This window comes from Oryctolagus cuniculus, chromosome 5 (assembly GCF_964237555.1).
Source record: "Oryctolagus cuniculus chromosome 5, mOryCun1.1, whole genome shotgun sequence".
Taxonomy (NCBI): domain Eukaryota; kingdom Metazoa; phylum Chordata; class Mammalia; order Lagomorpha; family Leporidae; genus Oryctolagus; species Oryctolagus cuniculus.
Window position 1 is genome coordinate 140322187 of NC_091436.1, and position 23616 is coordinate 140345802.

A 23616-nucleotide genomic window follows, 5' to 3' on the forward strand; every position below is an offset into this window, starting at 1 on the left:
CATTCACATCAAGATTCATTTTTCAATTATCTTTATATACAGAAGATTGATTCAGTATATATTAAGTAAAGATTTCATCAGTTTGCACCAACACAGAAACATAAAGTGTAAAAATACTGTTTCAGTACTAGTTGTAACATTACTTCACATTGAACAACACATTAAGGACAGATCCCACATGAGAAGTAAGTACACAGTGACTCCTGTTGTTGACTTAACAATTTGACACTCTTGTTTATGGCGTCCTTTCCAAGACTGATGAAGTGAGGCACACTTGCTGGAACACCCACAACTTTACACCTGATTTTTTTCCCAGTTTACATGTAGTAAGCTTTCTCTTTCAAAGAAACGAGGGACACTCGCATTAGTTCAAATGATAAAAAGTTTATTTTAAGAGTAGACAGAAAAAAAAATGTGATATTCCGCCATGAGCCAGGCCTCATGGGAAGTCAGGTAGGGGTACTGGGGGTAACCATCAGTTCCCGTAAGAAGAGCTAGAGAATTGAAAAATGCTGGTAACAATGACATGCACACATGGAGCTCATCTTGGCCAAAAACCATAATAAATATTTTATATATATTAGCTCATTTTATTCTCAGAACAATACTATGAGGTCAGTGCCATTATCAAGATCCCCATTTTATACAGAAGAGCGCTGAGACATGGGAGATCCACCCACAGGTCCTAAATTGGCCACTTGTGATCAGTGGAGCAAGTGCTGGGAGTTCCCATGCCTGCGCTCACGACCATTGTGCCAGAGTAGGTCCTATGCCAGCAGCTGGCAGGAGGGGTTTGCCCTGCAAGGCAGCACAGAAACTAGACTGCGCTGTGGCCAGACGGCAACATGGAGCACGGACACCTGACCCTGTGGGCAGCTCTGGCCATCTCTGCCGCTTCTACCCTGCTAACTAATGACACGGTCATCACAGATGCCTTTTTAATTTCCAAGAGAGCCCTATGGCTTCAGTGAATTATCATTGTCCCTTTTTGATAAGATCTTTCTTCACAGGCTACCCCATAAACCCATTGGCCAGCATCTACTGGTCAGATGCCCACTCCTGGCCCAGCCATCTGTGGTCATGGCTGAAGAGGCAGAGGGCCTGGTAGGCAGCAGCGATGTCACTGACTTCTCTCCAGGAGAGGGACACCCTGGAGGCTCATCAGTCTCCTTCCATTCCTTGTAGGAAACTTCTCAACAAGGTCTCTGTGTGGTATTAACCCCATCAGGGATGTAGAAACTGTTAGCCGTCACCGTCAGGGCTGTTCTTTCCTTGGCTAATGTCTGGACACACACACACACACACACACACACACACACGGAGAGGGGGAGGGGGAGGGGGAGGGGGAGGGGGAGGGGGAGGGGGAGGGGGAGGGAGAGGGAGAGGGAGAGGGAGAGGGAGAGGGAGAGGGAGAGGGAGAGGGAGAGGGAGAGGGAGAGGGAGAGGGAGAGGGGTCTTCCATCCACTGGTTCACTCCCCAAACGGCTGTGATGTTTGCTGCCGGGCCAGGATGAAGCCAGGAGCCTCTTCCAGGTCTCCCACATGGGTGCAGTGGCCCAAGCACTTGGGCCATCCTCTGTTGCTTTCCCAGACACATTAACAGGGAGCTAGATCAGAAGTGGAGCAGCTGGGACTCGAACTGGAGCCCATATGGGATGCTGGCATTGCAGGTGGCAGCTTTCCTCATGCCACAACACCAGTCCCACCCTTTCTTCCCTGAACACCAACATGAGTCTCTCTCTCCCCTCTCACTGCAACCCCCAGCTCCCTGCCCTTGTCCGTGTTGCACAAAGGATTCTGACTAGTTTTTCTTAAACACCACATTGCCCCTTCATTCCTGACTCAAAAACCATTGATGGTTCCCCGTGTCTTGGGGTCATCCATCCAGGCTGCTTCTGATTGTCCCTTTTCCAGAACATTCCAGATTAACCACGTCGGTTTCGTCACACAGACTGCAAACATGCTATGGCTTTTTCCTACCTCCATGCTTTCATTCATGTGGTCACCCTGGCCGCAGCTCTCACCTGTCTCTCCCACCTGTCCATCCTCCAACTTCCCCACAAAACTTCCCCTGATTTTTCCAGCCTCACTTGCATTTAGCATCTGTGGCGGGTTAGCCCAGTCACGTACTCTCTTATTATTCCCTCTGTGTCTCTCTTGGTCCCATGCTAGAAAATGAGTTCTTGGATGGGAAAGTGGAATTTTTATTCAAAAAAGGCACAAGTAATACATTTGAATATTTTTGGTGTGTTGGGCGCCGCTGCAAACACTGAGAATGCATAACACTGAATTCATAGAACAATCCCAGGCTACAAGTACCACTGCTCTTATTTTAAAGGCTTAAAGAGGCTTATCCAAGGTTACAGAGGAATTAAGTGTCAGAGCTGGGTCTCACTCCTGATTTTCCCTCTTTGTACCACAATGCAGCATCTCTTTGTGGCCATGTTTTACTCTTTGTCCCTCAGTGTCTGGTATGGTGCTGACTATCTCAGGAAGGGCTCAATATATATTAGTTAAAAAGCCACTGATGGCCCCTTTAAACATGGAAGATCAATAAGGGCCCTTATGTGTTCTATTAATTCATCTGTGCATCTATTTAAAATTTGTTGACACCCTCTATGAGGCACTGTCCCAGACACTGGAAGCACAGAGTACCGCCCTTATTTACCCAAAGACTTGAGATATATGCACAAATAATTAATGTATATTTGTAGTGGTATCCATTAGTCCATAAAAACAACCACAAATCGCCTGAAAACAGCCCATGTCTATTTCTTGTAGTTTCTGTGGGTCAGGGATTTGGGCACAGCTTAGCTGGGTTCTCTCCCTGGGGTCTGATACAGCTATGATCAGAGTGTTGGCTGGATTGCGTTCTCATCTGGAGGCTCAACTGGGAGAGTCCTGGCCCAAGCTCATTCAGGTTGCTGGTACATTAATATTTTTTGCAACTGTCAGACAGATGCCCCTGCTTCCTTGTTGGCTAGAGAGTGGAGGCTGATCTTGGTTCCTCAAGGCTGCCCGCAGGTCTTTGCCTTGAGACCAGTTACTTCTGCAAGCCAGCAAGCGCATCTCTACGGTGAGTCTGCTGCTGAGGGGGAGTCCTACACCATGCAATTTAGCCACTGCAGTGATGCTCCCTCACCTTTGCCGTATCCCATTGATGGGAAACAGGTCATAGTTCCCACTCACATTCAGAGGGGGAGAGGTCACACAAGGGTGTGAACACTGAGAGCAGAGGAGCGTGAGGGTCACCCTAGCATCGTCTGACAAATCAAGCATGAATGAATGCCTGCTGGTCGGGTGGTACAGACAACAGGTGCCCCTAGAGCTCGGAAGGAACTGACCTGCTGGGAGCCATGTGCTGAGGCAGCACCACCACGGGTGAGCCCTGGCCATTCAGATGCCTGGGTGTTGCTGTTTTAGTGTGATCTTGTAGTGGTCACTGCCATCAGTCCACGGGCCAATGGTCCCAGAGATCATGAGTCCTGGACTCTGTGGTGAGAGCCACAAGCAGGAGCCCAGCTCAGGAAGGAGACCACAGCTAAATGTCAGAGGGTCAGGCACCAGGGCACGGCTTTGGGGATGCTGAGGACATGACAGGCCTTAAGCAGTACTGTGTAACGTAATGAGAGCCTGGGCAAGTTGGAGGATGGTTGAAGAGTATGCCGGCGTTGTTCTGAGGTGGCTCAGGGACAGACAGGTCAGAACTCTGAGAATGGCTCCAGGGATGATTTGCTGACCCTTTTCTCCAGCATGGGATGAATAGCCTCTAATTTCTGTGGAGCACTCCTGGAAACAAAGAAATGCTGTGTAAATTCATACATAACCTCATATCCTGTTGGATCTTCCTCTGGCCATGTAGGTGGAGGTGGAGAGGTTAATGGAGCAGTGGATGTCCTTGACCTTGATGGAACCCATGCACGTGTCTTGTTGTGTGGCTTTGTGTGTGTGCACAATGTGAGAAGAAGATGTGACAGCTCGTACCTGTCCAACAAGTCAATGGCATTCTAGGAAAAGAGAGAAAGAGACAGAATCACAATCAGGCTCCTCTCACATCCAAATTCCCTTCCCACCTTGTGGAGGCCACTCTAAGTGCCATCTTCAAAACTGGAAGAGATAGCACCCCCTCTTCTGCACCCCACTTTGCTGCAGTGGTATCATGTGGTCTTGGAGAAGCCAATCCCACCACATGTCACATGAGCCTCTCCCTCCTACATTTCCTAGAGGGGTGCAGCAGGTAGGCTGCTGGCAATGGGAGAGAATCCCAGTTTGGAGAGATGCTTTGGGATGCACCTTCAGCGTGTTGGCATCTAACTCCTTGACAGTCCTCTCCAAGTCAGTGACCAGGCTGCTGAGCTGCATGATTGCTCTGGAGAGGTTGAGGATTCTGGCCACCTCTGCTGGCGTGTCCTCCAGCTGGTCCAGCTGCTGCTGAGACAGGGCATCAAGCTGTCCCTGGGCTTGGCACTGGCTCCCCAGCTCAGTCTCCAGCCAATGGTTCCCACAGTCTACCTGGAATTACAGAAAATGGGCTGCCTAAGAATATCAGGTGGCCCCCTCCAACCCTTCATGGCCTCTCTGCGTATCTGAGTGGAAATGCTGACCTCTCAGTCCTCATGGCTTTGTCTCTGCATGTCACAGTTCCTGCAGAGACAGATGTGTGTGCTCCTGAGAAAGGCAGGACCACCTCCCCTTCACACTTCACACTGTTGGGAACAGCCGCCAATGCCAACCATGGTGGGAACACACACACACACACACACACACACACACACACAGCTATATCCTTTTACTGCCTGCTTTCAGCCCTGTTCAGTTCATAAGGTAAGGAGAGACTCCACACCTGAATAGTAAGAGGAATTAAGATAGAGACAGAAATGGCTTGAGGTGATTTTCAGTTGATGAGACACTTGTTTCCTTTGATCCTTTCGGTGAGCCAGGGAGAGCAGGATTGGTTTTCGTTTAACATGTAAGTCATGATGATCAAAGGATTTAACTCTCCCCAGGTGGCTCAGCATGCAAACCCTGACGCCAAGTCCAGCACCCAGGTTCTCAGCCTCTTTGATCTTCCTCCCAGCTCTGGCTGCTCCAGGACAGCTGGGTGTCTAGATTGGGAAGTGAGGGCCTCTGAGGACACCACAGGGCAGCCTCCCCAGGACTCTGGGCAGCCCACCTGCAGAGCCTGCAGCTTCTCCTCCTCCTGAGCCTTGAGCCCCTGAAGTTCTGCAATGTCCTTTCTGAGCTTCCGGCTGCGGCGGCTGAGTCGTTCCTGAGGAGACAGACACCTGCTTGTCAGACGGGGGTGTGGGTGGCACCTGCCAGGAAGCACTCACTGGAATGTGGTGAAGGACCCGAGCTAGGGTGAGGCTAATGTACGAATCTGCTTACCCACCGTGCTTGGGCGAGGCATTTGAGAGTTTGTCTAATAGATGATGATGGGGAAAATTAATGGGTAATTTTTGAAAAAGCCTGTGAGAACTATATAGTAATAACAGTATTAGAAGCAGTTCTACTTGAGTTCAAGGTGTGTTTCTCTCAATATATAAAAGTCCTATGCAATCTTCTGGTCTTTATTACTATTTCACATTAGTGAAATATATACATATGTATTTATATTTATAAGATACATACCTTATACATAATCTTAAATCCATGGATAACTATATCCCTGAAGTTATAGATATGATGAATGATTTGTTTCTAAAATAATTTGCCTTCATGTCTTTTTTAAGATTTATTTTATTCATTTGAAAGACAAAGTTACAGAGAGAGAGAGGGAGAGAGATGTAGAGAGAGAGAGATCTTTCATCTGGTTCACTCCCCCAATGGCCACAACAGCTGGGGCTGGGCCAGGCCAAAGCCAGGAGCCAGAAACTTCATCCGGGTCTCCCATGCTGGTGCAGGGGCCCAAGGACTTTAATAACTTGTGAGAGAAGCTGAAATGAGCAAAGCTAGTACTGCTAACTGCACAGGACTGTACTGAATCCAAGTGAAGAAAGCAAGGGGAGTTGCCAACAACCTTGTTCTATTTCCTTGTTTGATTAGTTACAAAGTGTACTTGCCCTATCAGATAAAAAGGAGCACTCAAAGCCATAGTAATAAATATATTGCTGGTGAAATAAGAAACAAATAGAAAATGAAAGAGAAAATAGCTCAGAGAGGGACCCATGTCTATGAAGGGGATTTAAAAGGGAAAAGTTGTACCTAGATCAGCAGGACAAGGAACAGAACCTATAGAAGATGGTTGTGGGAAAACAAATCCCAGTAATACAGAAATAAAACCAGATTCCTGCCTAGAACCACACGTGAAGCTAGCCTCCAGATGGATTAAACACTGAAGTGTGGGGGCTGATACTGTGCATAGTAGGTTAGGCTGCCACTTGCAGTGCCTGCATCCCGTATGGGCGCTGGTTCAGATCCTGGCTACTCTACTTCCAATCTAGCTCCCTGCCAGTGTGCCTGGGAAAGCAATGGAAAATGTCCCAAGTCCTTGGGCCCCTGCACCCACATGGAAGACCTGAAAGAGGCTCCTGGCTTCAGTCTCACCCAACCCTAGCCGTCGTGGCCATTTGAGAAGTGAACCAGTGGATGAAAGATCTCTCTCTCTCTCTCTGCATTTAAAGTAAATAAATAAATCTTTTTAAAAAGATTTTAAAAAAAGATTAAAGCGTGAAAGGCAAATTATAATATTAGTAGAAAATAATGATTTTTTAAAAAGATTTGTTTATTTATTTGAAAGGTAGAGTTACATAGAGGCAGAGGCAGAAAGAAAGAGAGAGAGAGAGAGAGAGAGAGAGATCTTCCATCCACTAGTTCACTCCCCAAACGGCTGCAATGGCTGGAGCTGGGCAGATCCGAAGCCAGGACCAGAGCTTCTTCCACGAGGGTGCAGGGGTCCAAGGACTTGAGCCATCTTCTGCTGCTTTCCCAGGCCATATCAGAGAGCTGGATCAGAAGTGGGGCAACCAGAACTTGAACTCTCAGTGCCACTATGCCTCAGTGCCACCCCCTTAGAAAATAATGTTAAAGAATAAATTTGTGACCTGGGCATAGAGAAAAATGTCTTAAATTAATTCCCAAAGCTCAAATCATTATATGAAAAATTAATCAAATCAAAATTAAATATTTCTGTTTGATGCCAGCACCATGCACAAAATTAACAGAATAAAATTGACAGATTAAGAGATACTTGAATGTCTAAAACCAATAAGAGACTTATTTGTAGAATAGAGTAAAACCTACACATCAACAATAAGACAAGAACTCAACAGAAAACTGTACAAAGACTATGAACAGTTAATTCACAGAAGATGGGAGTACAAAAAGCTACAGTCAGTGCCCAAATTCATCAGTAATTAGAGAGGCGGAAATTAACACATCAATGACATACTGTCCCACAGCCATCAGATTAATAAACACTAGACACCTGGGTAATGTCCACTGTGTGTGGGGTAGGGTAGGGTGGGGCCAGGGCCCAGAGCAGGCTCTGGCAGACATGTGCTGGAAAAGATTGGAATTCAAAGTAGGGTCGTTACTGAATGTGTGTCACTTTCATGCCATTGTGAAGCCGAAAAATCCCGAGACAAACCACTGTTAGGAAGGTAGAACCATCTTCAAGAGTCGGTCAGCACAGCAATATGTGTTTTGCTACATCGGCTACAAATAAAGAGACAACAAATGCCTTAAGTGGTTGCTCATGGGGCTGGGAGAATTGGGGATCAAATGTGAAACAAACAAAACAAGACAGGGAGTTGTGAGCTAAAGACAGAAACACACCTTTAACTCAAGGGTATGTCTTTCATTGACTAAATCTTTTCTACCTCAAGTGAAAAAAAAAAAATGGGTGCAGGGTGTAGACCTTGTCGTAGGTAGTAACTCTGTGTGTGTGTGTGTGTGTGTGTGTGTGTGTTTAATGATGAGTGGTTTAGCCTTCTTTCCTTTTATAGACACTCGGAAGGAGTGTTCTGGTTAAAGAGACCCCACATCACTGGCGACGTGCGGGTAGGAGTCAGCAGGTAGAATCTGGGTCCAGGGACCGTGGGAGAGAGGTCAGAGAAGGCACCTGGCGACAGAGCTTGGGTAAGGGTTGCAGAGTGACATCACCACAAAGTCATTAAGGCGTGTCACGTTGTTGGGTGCTCCTGCAGGCATTTCCCGGCAGATGGGGTCAGATGCTCCTAGACGGAGCAGGAGCACTCACCGGGCACTGTGACGTCACTCAGAGTCCCACTGGTTGGGCCTTGGAATTGTTTGTGAGAATGCAGAAGTTCAGGTCTCCTATAGCACAAACTGGTCAGCTCCTTGCCGGCCTCTGCCCTCTCCCTGCACCTGTGGGTCGCATCCTCCCGCACCACCCTTCACTGCCTCACTCCTTGTCGCTCTTTAGAAACCTCTTCTTTCGGGGTCAGTTGTGGTTCCAGTGAGGGGGCTCCTCGGGTCTCCTCTTAGTCCCTGTAATTCCCTGCTCCTGTCCCTCCCCACCTCAGGCTTCCTGGACCCCAGGCCTCCCCTGGTGCTTCTTTGCTTCTCCATTTCTTCCCTTAGAAGAAGTCTTTCTCGGAGGCTTCTCCCTGAACCCTTTCCTATCTCAAACAATGCCCTTAGCTTCCTGATCTGAGGATTTCAGATCTTGTCATTCCAAGACCAACTCTGTTCCCTAACAGTCAGTCCTGTGTTTCCAACTGGGAGCTGAATATCTCCTACTGTCCTGTTGGCAGCTCAAAATCAATACAGGGACATCAACCCCATCTTCTGTTTCTGCAGTCCACTGCCCTCTGACTGCTGGGTCCACCACTGGATTCTCCATGTGAAATCTGTTCTATTTCATCTTTTATCTGCGTGGCTCTTCCCTTCTCAATGGCTTCTCATCAGCAATGATAAGCCCAAGCTCTACCCAGCTTCCAAGGCTCTCTAGTGGGCATTTCCAGTGCTCTCTTCCCCAGGCCTCCCACTCCAGCAAACAGGAATGAGGAGGGCTCCTTGGACACACCCTCCAGCACTGCCCTCCTCTGGGCTTTTCCTCTCCTTCCCCAGCCAAGAATGCTCTCTTTTTCTTCCTGTCAAAATTGAATGGCTTCTGAAAGTCCAGTTCCAAAAGCCACAGTCTTATCTTCTGGCAGTTTAAAATTTGATAAAGGGCTTAAACTCAACTACAAGCCCTGTAAAGGAAAAAAGAAAGCAAAAACAGCAGGTATAAAGATACACACATGACATGATCGAAGATACTGCAGACGTACCACTTAGAGTATTTAAATGAGTAAAGTCAAGTCTTCTGGTTTTAAAGAATACTTATTCATGGGGCCAGCGCTGTGGCATAGTGGGTTAAAGCCTCTGCCTGCAGTGCCGACATCCCATATGGATGCGGGTTGGAGCTCCTGGCTTCTACCTTCGGATCTGCCCAGCTCCAGGCATTGCGGCCATTTGGGGAGTGAACCAGTGGATGAAAGACCTCTTTCCCTCTCCCTGTTTCCACCTCTCTCTGTAACTGTCTTTCAAATAAATAAAATAAATCTTTTTTAAAAATAATACTTATTCACTAATTTTTACATTAAAATAATATTTTGGATGCATATAATGTGAATAAGACACTCATTAGAATCAACAAAACAAAATTCTGCAAACTTTTATCTACCAAAAATATTCAAATTAAAATATAGATTATTGTCTAAGACATTGCCTTGCTTAATAAATACTTTAAAATTTTGTGATCCTATTAGATATTAGGTAAAATGTGGTTTCATAGTAAAAAACTTATTTTGACAAGGAAAGGACATTAAGTAGTGATGAAATGTGAGAACCTATAATAACATTGAAATTCTTTCTCAATTTGTTAACAAAATGTATAAAAAAGTAGTTAACAGACAAAAAGTATCTTTCTCTGATATAGTAGCTTTTTTAAAAAGACTCTTAAAATGCATACTCCTTACAGAACAATTTCCAAAATATGGATAAGTATGATGTCACCTGCATGATCATGACTAGAAAATGCCAGGAAATTAATTTAAAGAATATGTGAGTAAATAATGAAGTTAAACAAGATTCTCGAGTCTACAGATACCAAGTGTCAAATATTATAAAATACATAGCTACCCTCCACAGAACCAGGGCACTTGAGATTTAAGCAAAAACAATTCAATATCTGATTCAGAAACACAAACTACAACTGAGAAAATGAAATAAATCCCCCAAAATCATGATTTTTAAAGCAATCAACAAATTTAATGTGACAACCACTAAAATCTTAGGAAATGCTCTGTAAAAGTCAGAAACAGTTGTGCAAAAGCTTGGGTCTGAAAGGACAGTTGACAAGCTCATCAGGTTGCAAACGGTTATTCATTGCTGAAGATGCTGCTAGATTTAAATATAAGCCGTAAAGCAGCAAGCATACAGTAATGTTAGAACAGAGAAAATGACCAATGGACAAGAGTAAAGCAAATTCAACTATTATAAGAATTTAATTTATGACAAATTGGAAACAGCACATAAATTAGAAAGGGCTTGTTCTTACAGAAATGTTTGGAAACCACTGGACATGACAATAAACAAAAATCAACATGGACTCATCCTTAACATAACAGAGTATATTAAATTCCACATAAGCTTAGGATTAATAAATCTTTAAAGATAAATAGGAGTTGGCCAGCGCCGCGGCTCACTAGGCTAATCCTCCTTGCAACGCCAGCACACCAGGTTCTAGTCCCGGTCGGGGCACCGGATTCTGTCCCGGTTGCCCCCCTTCCAGGCCAGCTCTCTGCTGTGGCCAGGGAGTGCAGTGGAGGATGGCCCAAGTGCTTGGGCCCTGCACCCCATGGGAGACCAGGAGAAGCACCTGGCTCCTGCCATCGGATCAGCGCGGTGCGCCGGCCGCAGCGCGCCGGCCGCGGCGGCCATTGGAGGGTGAACCAACGGCAAAGGAAGACCTTTCTCTCTGTCTCTCTCTCTCACTGTCCACTCTGCCTGTTAAAAAAATAAATAAATAAATAAATATGAGTCGATATTTGGCACAGTACTTAAGACCCTGCTTTAGGATTCCCGCACCCCATATCATAGACAGGGTTTCAGTCCTGGCTCTGCTTTCAATGCAGGTTCCTCCGAATGCACCTTTGGAGGCAGCAGATGATGATTCAGGTGCTTGGGTCCCTGCCACCACATGGGAGTCCCAGATTGCTCTCTGGGCTTGGCTGTTGCAGGAGTTTGGGGAATGAACCAGCAGATCAAAGATATCTCTGTCTCTGTCTCCCTGCCTTCCAATCAAATGAAAATAAATAAATACAAATAAAAAACACAACAGCATGATCGTATTAGACGAATTTCTGAATATCTTTAAATGGAGCTTAGATGGTTAAAATGAATAGCACCGATTTAAATATAAACTTCTCATTTTTTCCTTAGACATGTAACTAAAAGGAAAAGAAATAAGAGAATAATAAAAAAAAAAAAAACACAGATAAAACATCACTAATATGGGGGAGGGGCCGGCGCTGTGGTGTAGCAGGTAAAGCTGCTGCCTGCAGTGCCGGCATTTCATCTGGGCACCGTTTCAAGTCCTGGCTGCTCCACTTCTGATCTAGCTCTCTGCTATGGCCTAGGAAAGCAGTAGAAGATGGCTCAAGTGCTTGGGTTCCTGCACCCACATGGGAGACCCGGAAGAAACTCCAGACTGCTGGCTTCATATTGGCTCTGCTCCGGCCATTGCGGCCAATTGGGGAGTGAACCAGAGGATGGAAGGCCTCTCTCTCTCTCTGCCTTTCCTTCTCTCTCTGTGTGTAACTTTGACTTTCAAATAAATAAATAAATCTTTAAAAGTCACTAATATGGCTCAGTATATAAAATATTAACTACTGTGGATAATTATGTAGAATTTATGCCATGATACTAAGGAAAATAGAGATAATGAGTCTTTATGGAGAAAAATTTTGCCACCGGCTTTCATAATAAAGTGAAACAACTATTATACTAAACCAGCAAGATACCTCAAAGCAACAGACAACACTGGTGGGGTGGTAGGGAAACAGGTATACAAATAAGAGTTTGTAGCATCACAAATTGTTTAGTCTTTCTGGAGCCTGGGGAGCGATTGTATAATTCCTTTGAAAAGGACACAATTTACACTATTTAATCTACAAAATCTAATTTAAATAAATAGACATGGTGAAAATTCCTAAGAAAAGTAAACTTCAAAACCATGCTAGCAACATCTACAAGTATACACAGGGTCCACCATTATAATCTCCTTTTCAGAAATATGTTCCTCTTTCAGGCAATGTTTGCTTCTCTACCACCTACAGCTGCTCAGATCTCAGTGCAATCTATGGTCACTTCTTCCCACACTCTTCTCAGCATCTGGGACATCAGTCCCCTTGTTTTTCTCCTGCCTCTCTCATGACTTGTCTTTTATTTTTGCTTGTTTTAATATTTATTTATCTGAAAGGGGGAGAGAGAGCTGGCAAGGGGAGGGAGGGAGAGGGAAAGAGAGAGAGAGACTTCCATCTGCTGGTTCATTCACCAAATGGTTGCAATGGCCAGGGATGGTCCAGACTGAAGCCAGGAGAGGAGTCCAGTGCTCCATCTGGGTCTCCCACTCAGGTGGCAGATGCCCAAGTACATGGCCCATCCTCTGCTGCTTTCCCAGACACATTAGCAGGGAACTGAATTGGAAGTCTGGAGTAGCTGGTCTCTAACCCACACTCTGATATGAGATGCCAGTGTTGCAGGTGGCAGCTTACCCACTGTGCTACAACATTGTCCCCAAGTGGCTCATCTTAAGTCTCCTTTGCTGGGTGCCCCTCTGCCCTATACTCAAACAATGGCTTTTCCCAAAACTTCCCTTAGAACTTCTTTCTAGACTCTCCTGGGGAAAATGCATTAACTCCTTTGGATTTAAGTCATTGTTATGCTGGCCCCCCTGTCCAAGGTGCTGGAAATACTACCCCAGACTCTCTTTGGAGATCTGGAGTTGCTGTCCAACTAGATATTTAAGATCCTATTTTGATGTGCTTCAGCTTGTTGAAGTCAACTTGTCCTTAATGAAACTATTGATGTTTAATTCAAATCTGTTCTCCCCAGTTCTAATCTTTCAGATCACCCATCTAGTTTCTTATCCAGAAAAATATAAGGTCACTTTTCATTCTTCTCATTAATTCACAACTTCTAATAAATCAGCAAATCTTTGTCAATTCAAATTCTAATGATAAATTCTTCAAATATAACATATCTTCCAGACTTGAATGTCTCTGTGTGTTCCCCATCGCTGTCTTTGTACTGATCCAGTTCTTTCCTTCTGAGTCTCAGCTTTGATGTCACCTCCTCAGTGAGGCTCTCTCAGACCACACTAACACAGGTCATCCTTGGGGAGGACTTTTGGCATAGTAGTTAAGATGACATTTGGGATGCCTGCATGCCCTATCGGAGTGCCAGATACTCCACTTCCCATCCTGCTTCCTGCTACTGCAGACCCTTTCAGGCAACAGGTGATGGCTCAAGCACTTGGATCCCTGCACTCCACATGAGAGATCTAGACTGACTTCCAGGATTTTGGTTTCAGCTTGGCTGACCTCTGGCATTTGGAGAATGAGCCAGCAGATAAGTTTCCATCTCTGCCTCTATCTTTCAAGTGGAATGAAAATAAATAAATAAAAATAAAAAGAGTCATTCATCACTCTCCATCTCAGAACCTTGTTTGTTTTCTTCCCACCTCATGAAACACTTGTAGTTCATCTGCTTTCTTATTTGTCTGTCTCCCTTGCTAAACTGAAAATTCTTAGCAACAGAGATGGCGTTTTATTTGTTCATCACTGATTCCTTGGTACATTTTTCTTTTTCTTTTTAATTTTTATTTGTTTAAGGAGGGGGAGCACCGGTCTGCTAGTTTACTCCCAAAATGCCTACAATGACCAAGGCTGGACCAGGGACTGATGAGGAAGCCAGCAATTTAATAATGCAGGCCTCCCACACGTGTGACAGGAATCCAGTCACTTGATGTCACTGCTGCCTCCCAGGGTCTACATTGGATTTGATTCCAGGCACTCAGATGTGAGACGTGGGCATCCTAATGAGCATCTTAACTGCTACACTAACATCCAATCCATTTCTCTTAAATGAACAAATATTGTCATTGTTTTAAGTTTCCTGTCATTATTAAAGGTAGACTTTGGAAGAAAGATTATGAACCATGCTTGAACTTCCCACAATACCTAGCATGACATCCTGTACAAAGTACAGAGCTGAATAGGCTTCATCATCTCATGCCAGGCTCGTCAGCAGGTAGGAAGTCCCTCCCCTCTCTCCTGTGGATGCTGCACCCAGAGGGTACAGAACTGAAGAGAACTTTGCCTCTTTCGCTTTCAGAATCATTTCTTCACCTTTCCATAGTCACCCCTAATCTGGACTCCACTCTTTCTCATCCTATATGATAACAATGTTCTCCAAAAGTCAAATTCTAAAAGACTTTGGAAATTCAACCTTCACTACTGGATAGGAAGATACTATGGTGAGAATGTTGTTAATCTTCTGTTCAGTTAAATACCATTTGGGTTGGAATGGAGGGAAATGTTGATAAAATGATCTAAAACTATTGAGTTAAATAAATATATGTGAGCATTCACAAAAATTCTGAAAAATGCAGTTTAAGAACTGCCTGATATTAAAACATACTGCTAAAGATACAATATTTGATATGTTTTGACACACAAGGAGGAATAAATAGAAGAACAAAACAGAATAGCAAATTAAGAAAATATGCAAGTAAGTACATGTATCTGCATATTATGAAGTTGGTATGCATATCAGTGGGATTATATGAGATATTCAATAAATTGTGAGAGGACAAATTGACCATAATTTGGAAAATATAGTTAGATTTCTTCCTTCTACTTTCACCAAAATTTATCTTAGGTATTCTAAATACTCCAAAATATATACACATGCTCCAAAAGTTTGTGAAAAATGGAATTTATGATAGAGTACAAAATTTTCCTGAACATTTTAAGTCCTCTTGAATGTTGAAGGATACTCAGGGCAGCATGCTGTGTAATATCAAAACAAAACAGTAACTTGGAAGTGACCAAATGTCTGCCCAGTTATGGCACACCCAGGGAATTGAATACTACCTAGTTGTTGAAAAGAATCCAGAACACTCTTTGCTGTTACTCATTTGCTCATGCTTTCTGGGTCTCTGACATCACAGTGACAGTCTCCACTTTTATACAGACTCATGCTAATGCATAGAAATATTAACTCAGTTGCAAATACACCCAGGAGAGCAACGGCAAGGGTCCAAAACAGGAGGAAACAGAAGAAATAAGGAAAGGTGTCCATTGCTAAGCCTCCATGGGGTGCCAGGGGTAGGAAGGAGTAACTCAGAGAGCTGGTGGCAGGGGGATGGCTGAGGTGACTCAGCTGTACCTTGTAGTGGCTGATAGCATTTTCAATGGTGAGCTCCGAATGAGACTTGTGTTCAGGGGACTCCAGGCACTGCGGACACAGAAGACATCTGCTCTCCTCACAGAAACTGCTCGCCCTCTTCTGGTGGCTGACGCAGACCAAGCCTATCCCCAGGATGCACTCGGGACAGGGCTTCCGGCACAAGGGGCAGCAGAGCACATCAGAGGCCAAGGCCTTCTGCACGTGCTGGGTCAGGCACCCTCGACAGAAGAGGTGTCCACACTCGGTGCTCGTGGCCTCCTTCAGATGCTCCTGGCAGATGGGGCAGATGCCCTCGTCGTGGCTGGGGTCCCTCCAAGGGAGCATGGCCCCCACTGCACCCACAGTCTCCTGTCTGGGCCTTCCTCCCTCACGGGGTTGTCTCAAGCCCTGCTGCACTCGATGGTCCCAGACATGAGGGTCTCACCAGAATGAGACAGCCCTGGACTGGCCTAGAGGACAGAACTCCGTTCTCAGCTTCCGGGAACTGCTCACTTTCCGACAGGGGAGTTCTAGTGTGGATGGCACACACCAGAACTCTCTTGAGTTTCAGGAATATCACATCAGCTTTAGCAGGCACACTCTGGTTTCCTTGTGTTTGCGAAACATGAAATCATTCGTTATTTTTCATCCACCTGGAGGAAGCAGGTGATTCAAAAACCAATTCTGTTGCCCTCTTGAGAACTTTCTGTGAATACTTTTATAGCTCAAAATGAAAAGACCATGGTCCAAGAAGCCAGGCCATCATAAACCCATGAGTTGCCAGTCTTCTCTGATTTGCCATCATCGAGAAGAGCTTGGCAGGTGTTTGGACTGCTGTCTCTCACCCTGTCACCCTTGGTGGCTAAGCTTCTATCAATTACAACCTCAGCAGCATCCCTGTCAGTGGGTCGTTCTCCCAGCCAGCAGCCCTTCCAGGGTGAACCAGGAGAACAGAGACCTGTGGAATGTTTGTAGCCACCTGGTTCTTCCTTTCACACCACCTGTAAGGTTGACCCAAAGGAGGAAGTGCCCCCCCACCCCACTTCCCTCAACTCTGGGCCTCCACACCCGTTCCCTCATGCTGCACCCCTTGCATAGTCCCCCTCCCTGAGAGCTCTCAGTAGCATACCTCAATTTCTCCTGCTGCAAGTTCAGCTCATTTTCACGGGCTCCAGACCCCGGGGGAACATTAAGCAGGTGAATTGCTCTCTTTTAAATCATGGTAATTATATATACTCATGTGTCAGTAAAACTGCAGGAGAGGAGGAGAGAGACTCACCGTTCCTAGAAACTCTGACGTGCCAAGAAAATGAAACTCTTCCTGACTTAGGATGAACAGAAGGTGAGATGGACTTTGGCAGGTGCAGGGTGTGGCTTGTTTGCTCATGGGGAAGAGAAAAGTTTGGGCAATTTCGATATAAGTGTGGCAGGAGGTGAGAGTCCACTCAGAACAGGGACTCTGATCCCCAGCTTGTGGAGCCTTGGGATCTGACTATCACAGGACCATGGCACCTGTTCACGATGCAGGGAAACCAACTGCCCCCCACACCACCCTGCGCTGTCCTCCAGTCTCCCTCCAGGCAGGCTGGTCTTGGCATTGATATCGGGGGAGCCCTCAGGGGATATTGCTAACAAGGGTGCCATTTCAGGCTTGTCAGGGCCTGAGGGCCGCTGCCTGCAATGCTGGCATCCCATGTGGGCTCCAGTTGGAGTCCCGGCTCCACCAACTTAGCTCCCTGCTGATGTGCCTGGTAGGGCAGCAGAGGCCAGCTCAAGTGCTTGGGCACCTGCACCCCATGGAACACCTGGAGGAGGATCCTGGTCCCTGGCTTCGGCCTGGCTGAGCCCTGGCTGTTGCAACCATTTGGGGGATAAACCACTGGATGAAGGATTTCTCTCTCTCTCTCTCTGCTCTGGCTTTCAGATAAATAAATAAACATTAAAAAATTGAAAAGAAGAAAGAACACATTACTCCATAGTATCCTCCTTTACCATTCTTTGCTGTGGGGTTGTGTAAAATTGTGATACAATAAAGATATATTTGGTCTGCATCCCCAGGTCCTGGCACATACCTCCTAGAACCCCATGGTTATCCTGAGTGATTGGCGCCTTGGTATACCTTCTGTTATCATACTAAGGCCGACTACACCTGAGTTTGGGCGAATGAGGTGATTCTGGAAGGATGGGATCTGGCTGCCTAAAGACCTCATCTTGTGATCAGAAGCTTGGCCCTTTCAGCCTCGTACTTGGCCTCCAAGGAGGAGAGAGGGGTCCAGGAGACTGAGTCAATTTCCAACAATGATTTAATCAATTATAGCTGAATGATGGAACCTCCATTAAAACCCTGGACATGGAGAGTTGGAGATCTCTTAGGTTGGTGCCTGTGACATATGAGGAAAACATGGTACATGGGGACCCCTCCAGACCTTGCCCTCATCCTGTATACTCCTGCTTCTGGCTGCTCTTGCGAGTCCTTTACAATAAACCAGTGACAGTAAATAAAGTGTTTAAAGTGTTTCCCTGAGTTCTGTGAGCCATTTTAGCAAATATCAAACCTAAGGAGGAGTTACAGGAAGCCCAGTGTTTAGCCAAGTCAACTGGAAGTGTGGTGGCCTGGGGACCCCCTGCGTGTAGGGAGGCAGGCAGTCTGGTGAGACTGAACCTGTGAAGTCTGTGCTCTCGGTGGTGAGAGTTGGAACGGAGTTTAACTGATGTGAGAGAGCCAGAATTCTGATCAGTGCAGGGGAAAAAAGCCCCATGCACTTGAGGTCAGAAGTGCTGTGAGTTTTTCTTTTCTTTTTTAATTTGTTTCACAATTTTAGAAAATGTTTTGACATATTTACTTCAAAGGTAGACAGTATATGAATACACATATATACTATTTTTTCTTGAAATCAGAGATGTTAGAATCACAGAGTGAGGGATTCATGACAATTATCATAACCTGGGGAAAGAAGGGTGTATTGTTATTTACATGACATGATTCAGCAAAGCAATATTTATAACTAAATATCAAATCAATGGCATTAACACAATTCTTTTTTTTTTAAAAAAAAGATTTATTTATTTGAAAGGCAGGGTTACAGAGAGAGAAGGAGACACATGGAGAGATCTTCCATCCAATGGTTCACTCCCCAAATGGCTGCAACAGCTGGAGCTGGGCCAGTCTGAAGCCTGGAGCCAGGAGCATCTTTTGGGTCTCCCATGCGGGTGCAGGGGTCCAAGCATTTGGGCAATCTTCCATCGCTTTCCAGGCCATTAGCAGAGAGCTGGATTGGAAGTGGAGCAGCCAGGACTCCAACCGATGCCTATATGGGATGCAGGCATGGCAGGAGGCTGCTTTATCTGCAACACTGGGCCCTTAAAACAATTCTTATACTCCATCTATGTATCAACTTCCACAAATAACAAAAGAACGTGATATTTGTCTTTCTGAGTCTGGATTATTTCATTTAGCACAGTGATTTCCAGGTCCATCCATTTTGTTGCATTTACTTCTTGCAAGCGTCTTTCCTCAACATCTCAGTTCCCTTACTTGCTTCTCCCAGGAGATGGCTTCCTTGAAGCTCAGGGCCACGGTGGGTGGGCACCTTGCTCGTCCTCACCAACACTTCCTAACCATGACTTTCCAGAATTCCTGCCCAAGGGAGCTCCCACCATCCATCCTCTCCTCCTCCATGGAGCCATTGCCTCTCATTCCCCGAGGACTAGAGCTCAGGCCACAGATTTCTCCCTACCCTGGGTCCTGCCATCATCCTGAGTGATTCCAGGGACTGTGTAGACAGCCACTCTTGAGGCCCTGCAGTTCCTGCCATGTTCAGTGACCTTCACCACCTACCCTGTGACCACTCCCTGGACCTCATCACTCAGATTCCATCACCTAAAGTGTAGTCCCGGCGTCGTCCCCGGCCTCCAGCCTTCTCCAGCCTCGAGGCCTTCACCCATCTGCATTCTACTTTTCTATCCTATCTGATGAGAAATAAGAAAAGCAAAATGCAAAAATTAAGTAACTCGCCCAGGGCCACAGCAGGGTCAGTGCAGAGCTGAGGTTCAGGCCAGGACATCTGTCAGCCCAGCTCAGGGCATCAGCACCACAAAATGTCATCTGTCTTCACACCTTTCCTAGACTTAGAGAGTCCAGTAAAGGCTCGACAAATGAATGTGAGAATGAACACACAAACAGAGAGGTTAACAGGTGGATTCGTGGGGACTCGAATGAAGAAATAATACTTAATACCATCTTAGAATACTGATCATGTACGCACGTCTACTGTAATGTTCAGCTTTCCTGGATTTCCCTATTGGCTTAATGAGTAACTTCAAGGCATGGACCCACTGTGTTTAAGTAAAACTAGCTTAAGAATGATTCAAACATGAAAGTTATAAAGGGAAAATGGATAAATTCTGGGCTGGCGCCGTGGCTCAATAGGCTAATCCTCCGCCTTGCGGCGCTGGCACACCGGGTTCTAGTCCCAGTTGGGGCGCCGGATTCTGTCCTGGTTGCCCCTCTTTCAGGCCAGTTCTCTACTATGGCCCGGGAGTGCAGTGGAGGATGGCCCAAGTCCTTGGGCCCTGCACCCCATGGGAGACCAGGAGAAGCACCTGGCTTCTGCCTTCAGATCAGCGTGGTGCACCGGCCGCAGCACGCCAGCCGCGGTGGCCATTGGAGGGTGAACCAACGGCAAAGGAAGAGCTTTCTCTCTGTCTCCTCTCTCTCACTGTCCACTCTGCCTGTCAAAAAAAAAAAAAAAAAAAAAAAAAAAAGGATAAATTCAGTCACATTTTAAAACCTCTACATGGAAAAGAAGCTACCAAAGTAATATCAAGAGGAAAATGACCACATGCAAATAGAAAAAAAAATTTACAATGGCCATCAAAATCAAAGAGCTAACTTCCCTAATGTGTAGAGTGCTCTTAAAAATTAAAAATAAATGATCAACTACCAAGTAGAAAAATGGGCAGGGAACATGAATAGACACAGAAGAAAACACAAATTGTCTAAAGCATGTAGAAAGATGTTCAGTATTACTCACATGAAGAAAATGCAAATTAAAGCAACACTGAAATGCTATTTTCCTCTTTTGGTCTGGCAGAAATCCAAATACTTGGTAAGCAAATTTGATGAGCATGTGAGGAAACAAGAACTCCCAAATGTATACCATTGATGGCAGTATCAAGTAAGACTCCTTTAGTAGAGAAGTGATCTGATAATTTGCTTCGAGACTAAAAATACACATTCTCTTTGAACTAACAGTTCTGATATTAGGAATTTACCTTTCAGATACACTCACACACGTGTGAAATCATATAGACAGATACTCATTGATCAAATCTGTACAAGCATTGTATCAATTTTGGAAACAAACCAAATGTTCACCAGTGGAAGTTATGCTGTATAAACCAGCTACACCCATACAAGAGAATCCTGTTTAGCTGTTAGACACAGTGGAGTTAAGGAGATAACCTTTGGTATTAGAATAATCTCTAAGATTAATTGTGGAATCAAGAAAAGACAAGATTAACTACGGCTAACAATAATTTCCTCTAGATTTCAAAAATAGCTAGCAGAGATAATTTTGAATGTTTTCACCACAAAGAAATGACAAATGTTTGAGGTGATTGATATGCTAATTACCTCGATTTGATCATTACACATATATATGTGTATCAAAATATTGAATTGTACCCACAAATACGTATAATTATTGTGCATCAATTAAAAATAAAAATAAGATATAGAATAGCATGTATGATATGTTATTATTTGTATAAAGCAGAGGGGGAAGCTCCTAGCTTCAGCCTGGACAAGCCTGACCATTGTGGCCATGGGGGGGGGGGTGATAGACCAGTAGATGATGAAAAATCCCTGTCTGTCTGTTTATCTATCTATCTATCTATCTATCTATCTATCTATCTATCTCCCTGTATGACTTTTCCTCCCTCTCTGTAACTCTGCCTTTCAAATAAATAAATAAATCTTGAAAAATATGTAAAAGGCAGAAAGAGAACAGAAATAGACCTTCTATCTTATCACTCACTTCCCAAGTGACTTAAACAGACTAGGCAACCAGAAACTCAATCCAAGCTTCCCACCTGGGTGTCAGGGACTCAAATACTTGAGCCATCACCTGCTGCCTTCCAAGTGGGCATTAGCGGGAAGCTGAAATAAGAAATGGAACTGGGACTCAAATCCAGGCACTCTGATATGGGATGCAGGCATCCCACGCAGCATCAAATTCCTACTCCCTTTTAAATTATGCTTAGTAGGATTATCTGCCACTCTGTCTGGAACAGGCAATAAAGAACCTCCAGCTGAGTATTGTTGAACAGTAGAGGGCACTGTTCCGCAGGATAGCACACAGCTTCCTCCCTTTGCCTTGGGAAGGTGTGAACTGCTGCTGCCACAACTTGAAGTCCCTGGGACTTGTCATAAAAATGGTGACCAGGGACGGGCGCTGTGGTGTAGCAGGTAAAGCTGCCGTCTACAGTGCCAGCATCCCATATGGGCACAGGTTCAAGTCCCAGCTGCTCCACTTCTGATCCAGCTCTCTGCTATGGCCTGGGAAAGCAGTAGATGACCCAAGCCCTTGGGCCCCTGTACCCGTGTAGGAGACCCAGAGGAAGCTCCTGGCTCCTGGCTTCAGACTGACTCAGCTCTGGCTGTTTTGGCCAATTGGGGTCTTCCAAAAGATGGAAGACCTCTCTCTCTCTCTCTCTCTCTCTCTCTCTCTCTGTGTGTGTGTGTGTGTAAATCTGACTTTCAAATAAATAAATAAGAGCTGGCAAAGAAATACCTGGCCAAGGAAAGTGAGCCCTGATAAATGTAGAGTCCGGGGGAGGGGAGGGAGGCCAGCATAAAACTGTGTAAGAGGAAGAGGAGAAGCCCAGGGAAGAGACTACCTGTAAGACAGAGAAGACAGGGGCACCAGAGAGGAACATTTGCCAGTAAGGGAAAAAATATATCTTGTGGCAGAAACAGCCAAAGAATTTTTCAGAATGCTAATGTGTGATGCTACACTGTAAACTATGAGCTCTGCAGCCATGTCCGTTGGTGAGACCCATCCTTGGCCCCAGCACTCAGCCTCCTCTCTGCCTGGATCTCCAGGGTGCAGTCAGTCAATCTGCCACACACACAACTACTGTGCAAGAAACAACTTAGAGAAACCAAAGAAAAGATGCTGTGCTCCATCTGATGATGCATTCTCCGAAAAGTGGGACATGAGCAGAGCAGGAACTCAAGATCTGAGACTCAGCAGAGACCTCGGGAGCTGCTAGCAAAGCCACAAGGTCTTGGTGGAAACCCCTGAATTCTCCCCAGTGGCGAGGAGGAAACAATTAGCTGACAATACTGCTACTTGCTCTCACTTGTGTGTGGAGCGTAAAACAGCTGAACTCATAGAAGCAGAGAGTAGAATGGTGGTTACCAGTGGCTAGGGAGGGAAATGGGTTAGGGAGATGTTGGTCAAATGATACAAAATTTCACTTAAGAGAAATTGATTCAAGATTTCTATCATACATCATAGTGATTCTAGGTTTATCTGTATTCTTAAAAATTGCTAAGGGGTGGATTCTACATGTTCTTACCATCTTAGAAGTAAATGAGCAAGAAAACAATTGGCCTGAAATGCATTGAGGCTACTACTCATTCACCAGATTGAAAAAGCATCCTTAGGGCCAGCACCATGGTGCAGTGGGTTAAAGCCCTGACCTGCAGTGCTGGCATCCCATATGGGCACTGGTTGGAGTCCCAGCTGTTCCACTTCTGATCCAGCTCTCTGCTATAGCCTGGGAAAGCAGTCCTTGGGGGACCTGAAAGAAACTCCTGGCTCCTGGCTTCATCCTGTCCAGCCTCAGCTGTTGTGGCCATTTGGGGAGTGAACCAGCGAATAGAAGACCTCTCTCTCTCTCTGTGTCTCTCTCTGAACTTTGTCTTTCAAACAAAAAAATAAAAAAGAGACTTCTTAATATTTGAGTGCTACCTGAAACCTGCTTCTGAGCAGCACAGCATGACAGACTGGCACAGAAGTTTTGGTTGCAGACTTAGAAAGGGATGGGTCCACCCCCCAAGTGGAGTGTGTGTGAACGGCTGACTTACTGTAAGTACTTAGCTGGACACACCTGTTTCAATAAAAGGTTAAGACTGCTCAACTAGCCACTTCCTTGTAATAGAAAAGAATCAAAACAAGCCAGCAAGTGCAGAGAGTGAGACACAGC

The 23616-nt window shown here is 45.4% G+C and overlaps 1 protein-coding gene across 6 annotated transcripts; it reads right to left on the reverse strand.

The window, feature by feature from the left end:
- Positions 1-1445: 1445 nt before the first annotated feature.
- Positions 1446-16675, reverse strand: TRIM40 (tripartite motif containing 40). 6 transcript variants are annotated; one of them, XM_070074827.1, is made up of 6 exons: positions 16532-16675; positions 15403-16011; positions 5174-5269; positions 4294-4512; positions 3985-4007; positions 1449-3789 (listed from the first exon to the last, which is right to left on the reverse strand). In XM_070074827.1, exons 2-6 carry the CDS (start codon positions 15745-15747, stop codon positions 3702-3704), a joined length of 771 nt encoding a protein of 256 aa, XP_069930928.1. In that variant the 5' UTR covers positions 15748-16011; positions 16532-16675; the 3' UTR covers positions 1449-3701. The 6 variants fall into 6 exon arrangements, with proteins under 6 accessions (XP_069930929.1, XP_069930930.1, XP_069930931.1 ...); XM_070074828.1 differs by lacking the exon at positions 3985-4007 and having other exon boundaries at positions 1446-3789; positions 4294-4428; XM_070074825.1 differs by lacking the exon at positions 3985-4007 and having other exon boundaries at positions 1448-3789.
- Positions 16676-23616: the final 6941 nt, after the last annotated feature.

Coding starts and splice junctions, on each gene's coding strand:
- TRIM40 (XM_070074825.1), bottom strand. CDS start 15,747: ATGCTCCCTTGGAGGGACCCCAGCCACGACGAGGGCATCTGCCCCATC. Junction 5,270..15,402: donor ATGCTATCAGCCACTACAAG/GTACAGCTGAGT, acceptor CTGTCTCCTCAG/GAACGACTCAGCCGCCGCAG. Junction 3,790..4,293: donor TAGATGCCAACACGCTGAAG/GTGCATCCCAAA, acceptor CTTTGTTTCCAG/GAGTGCTCCACAGAAATTAG.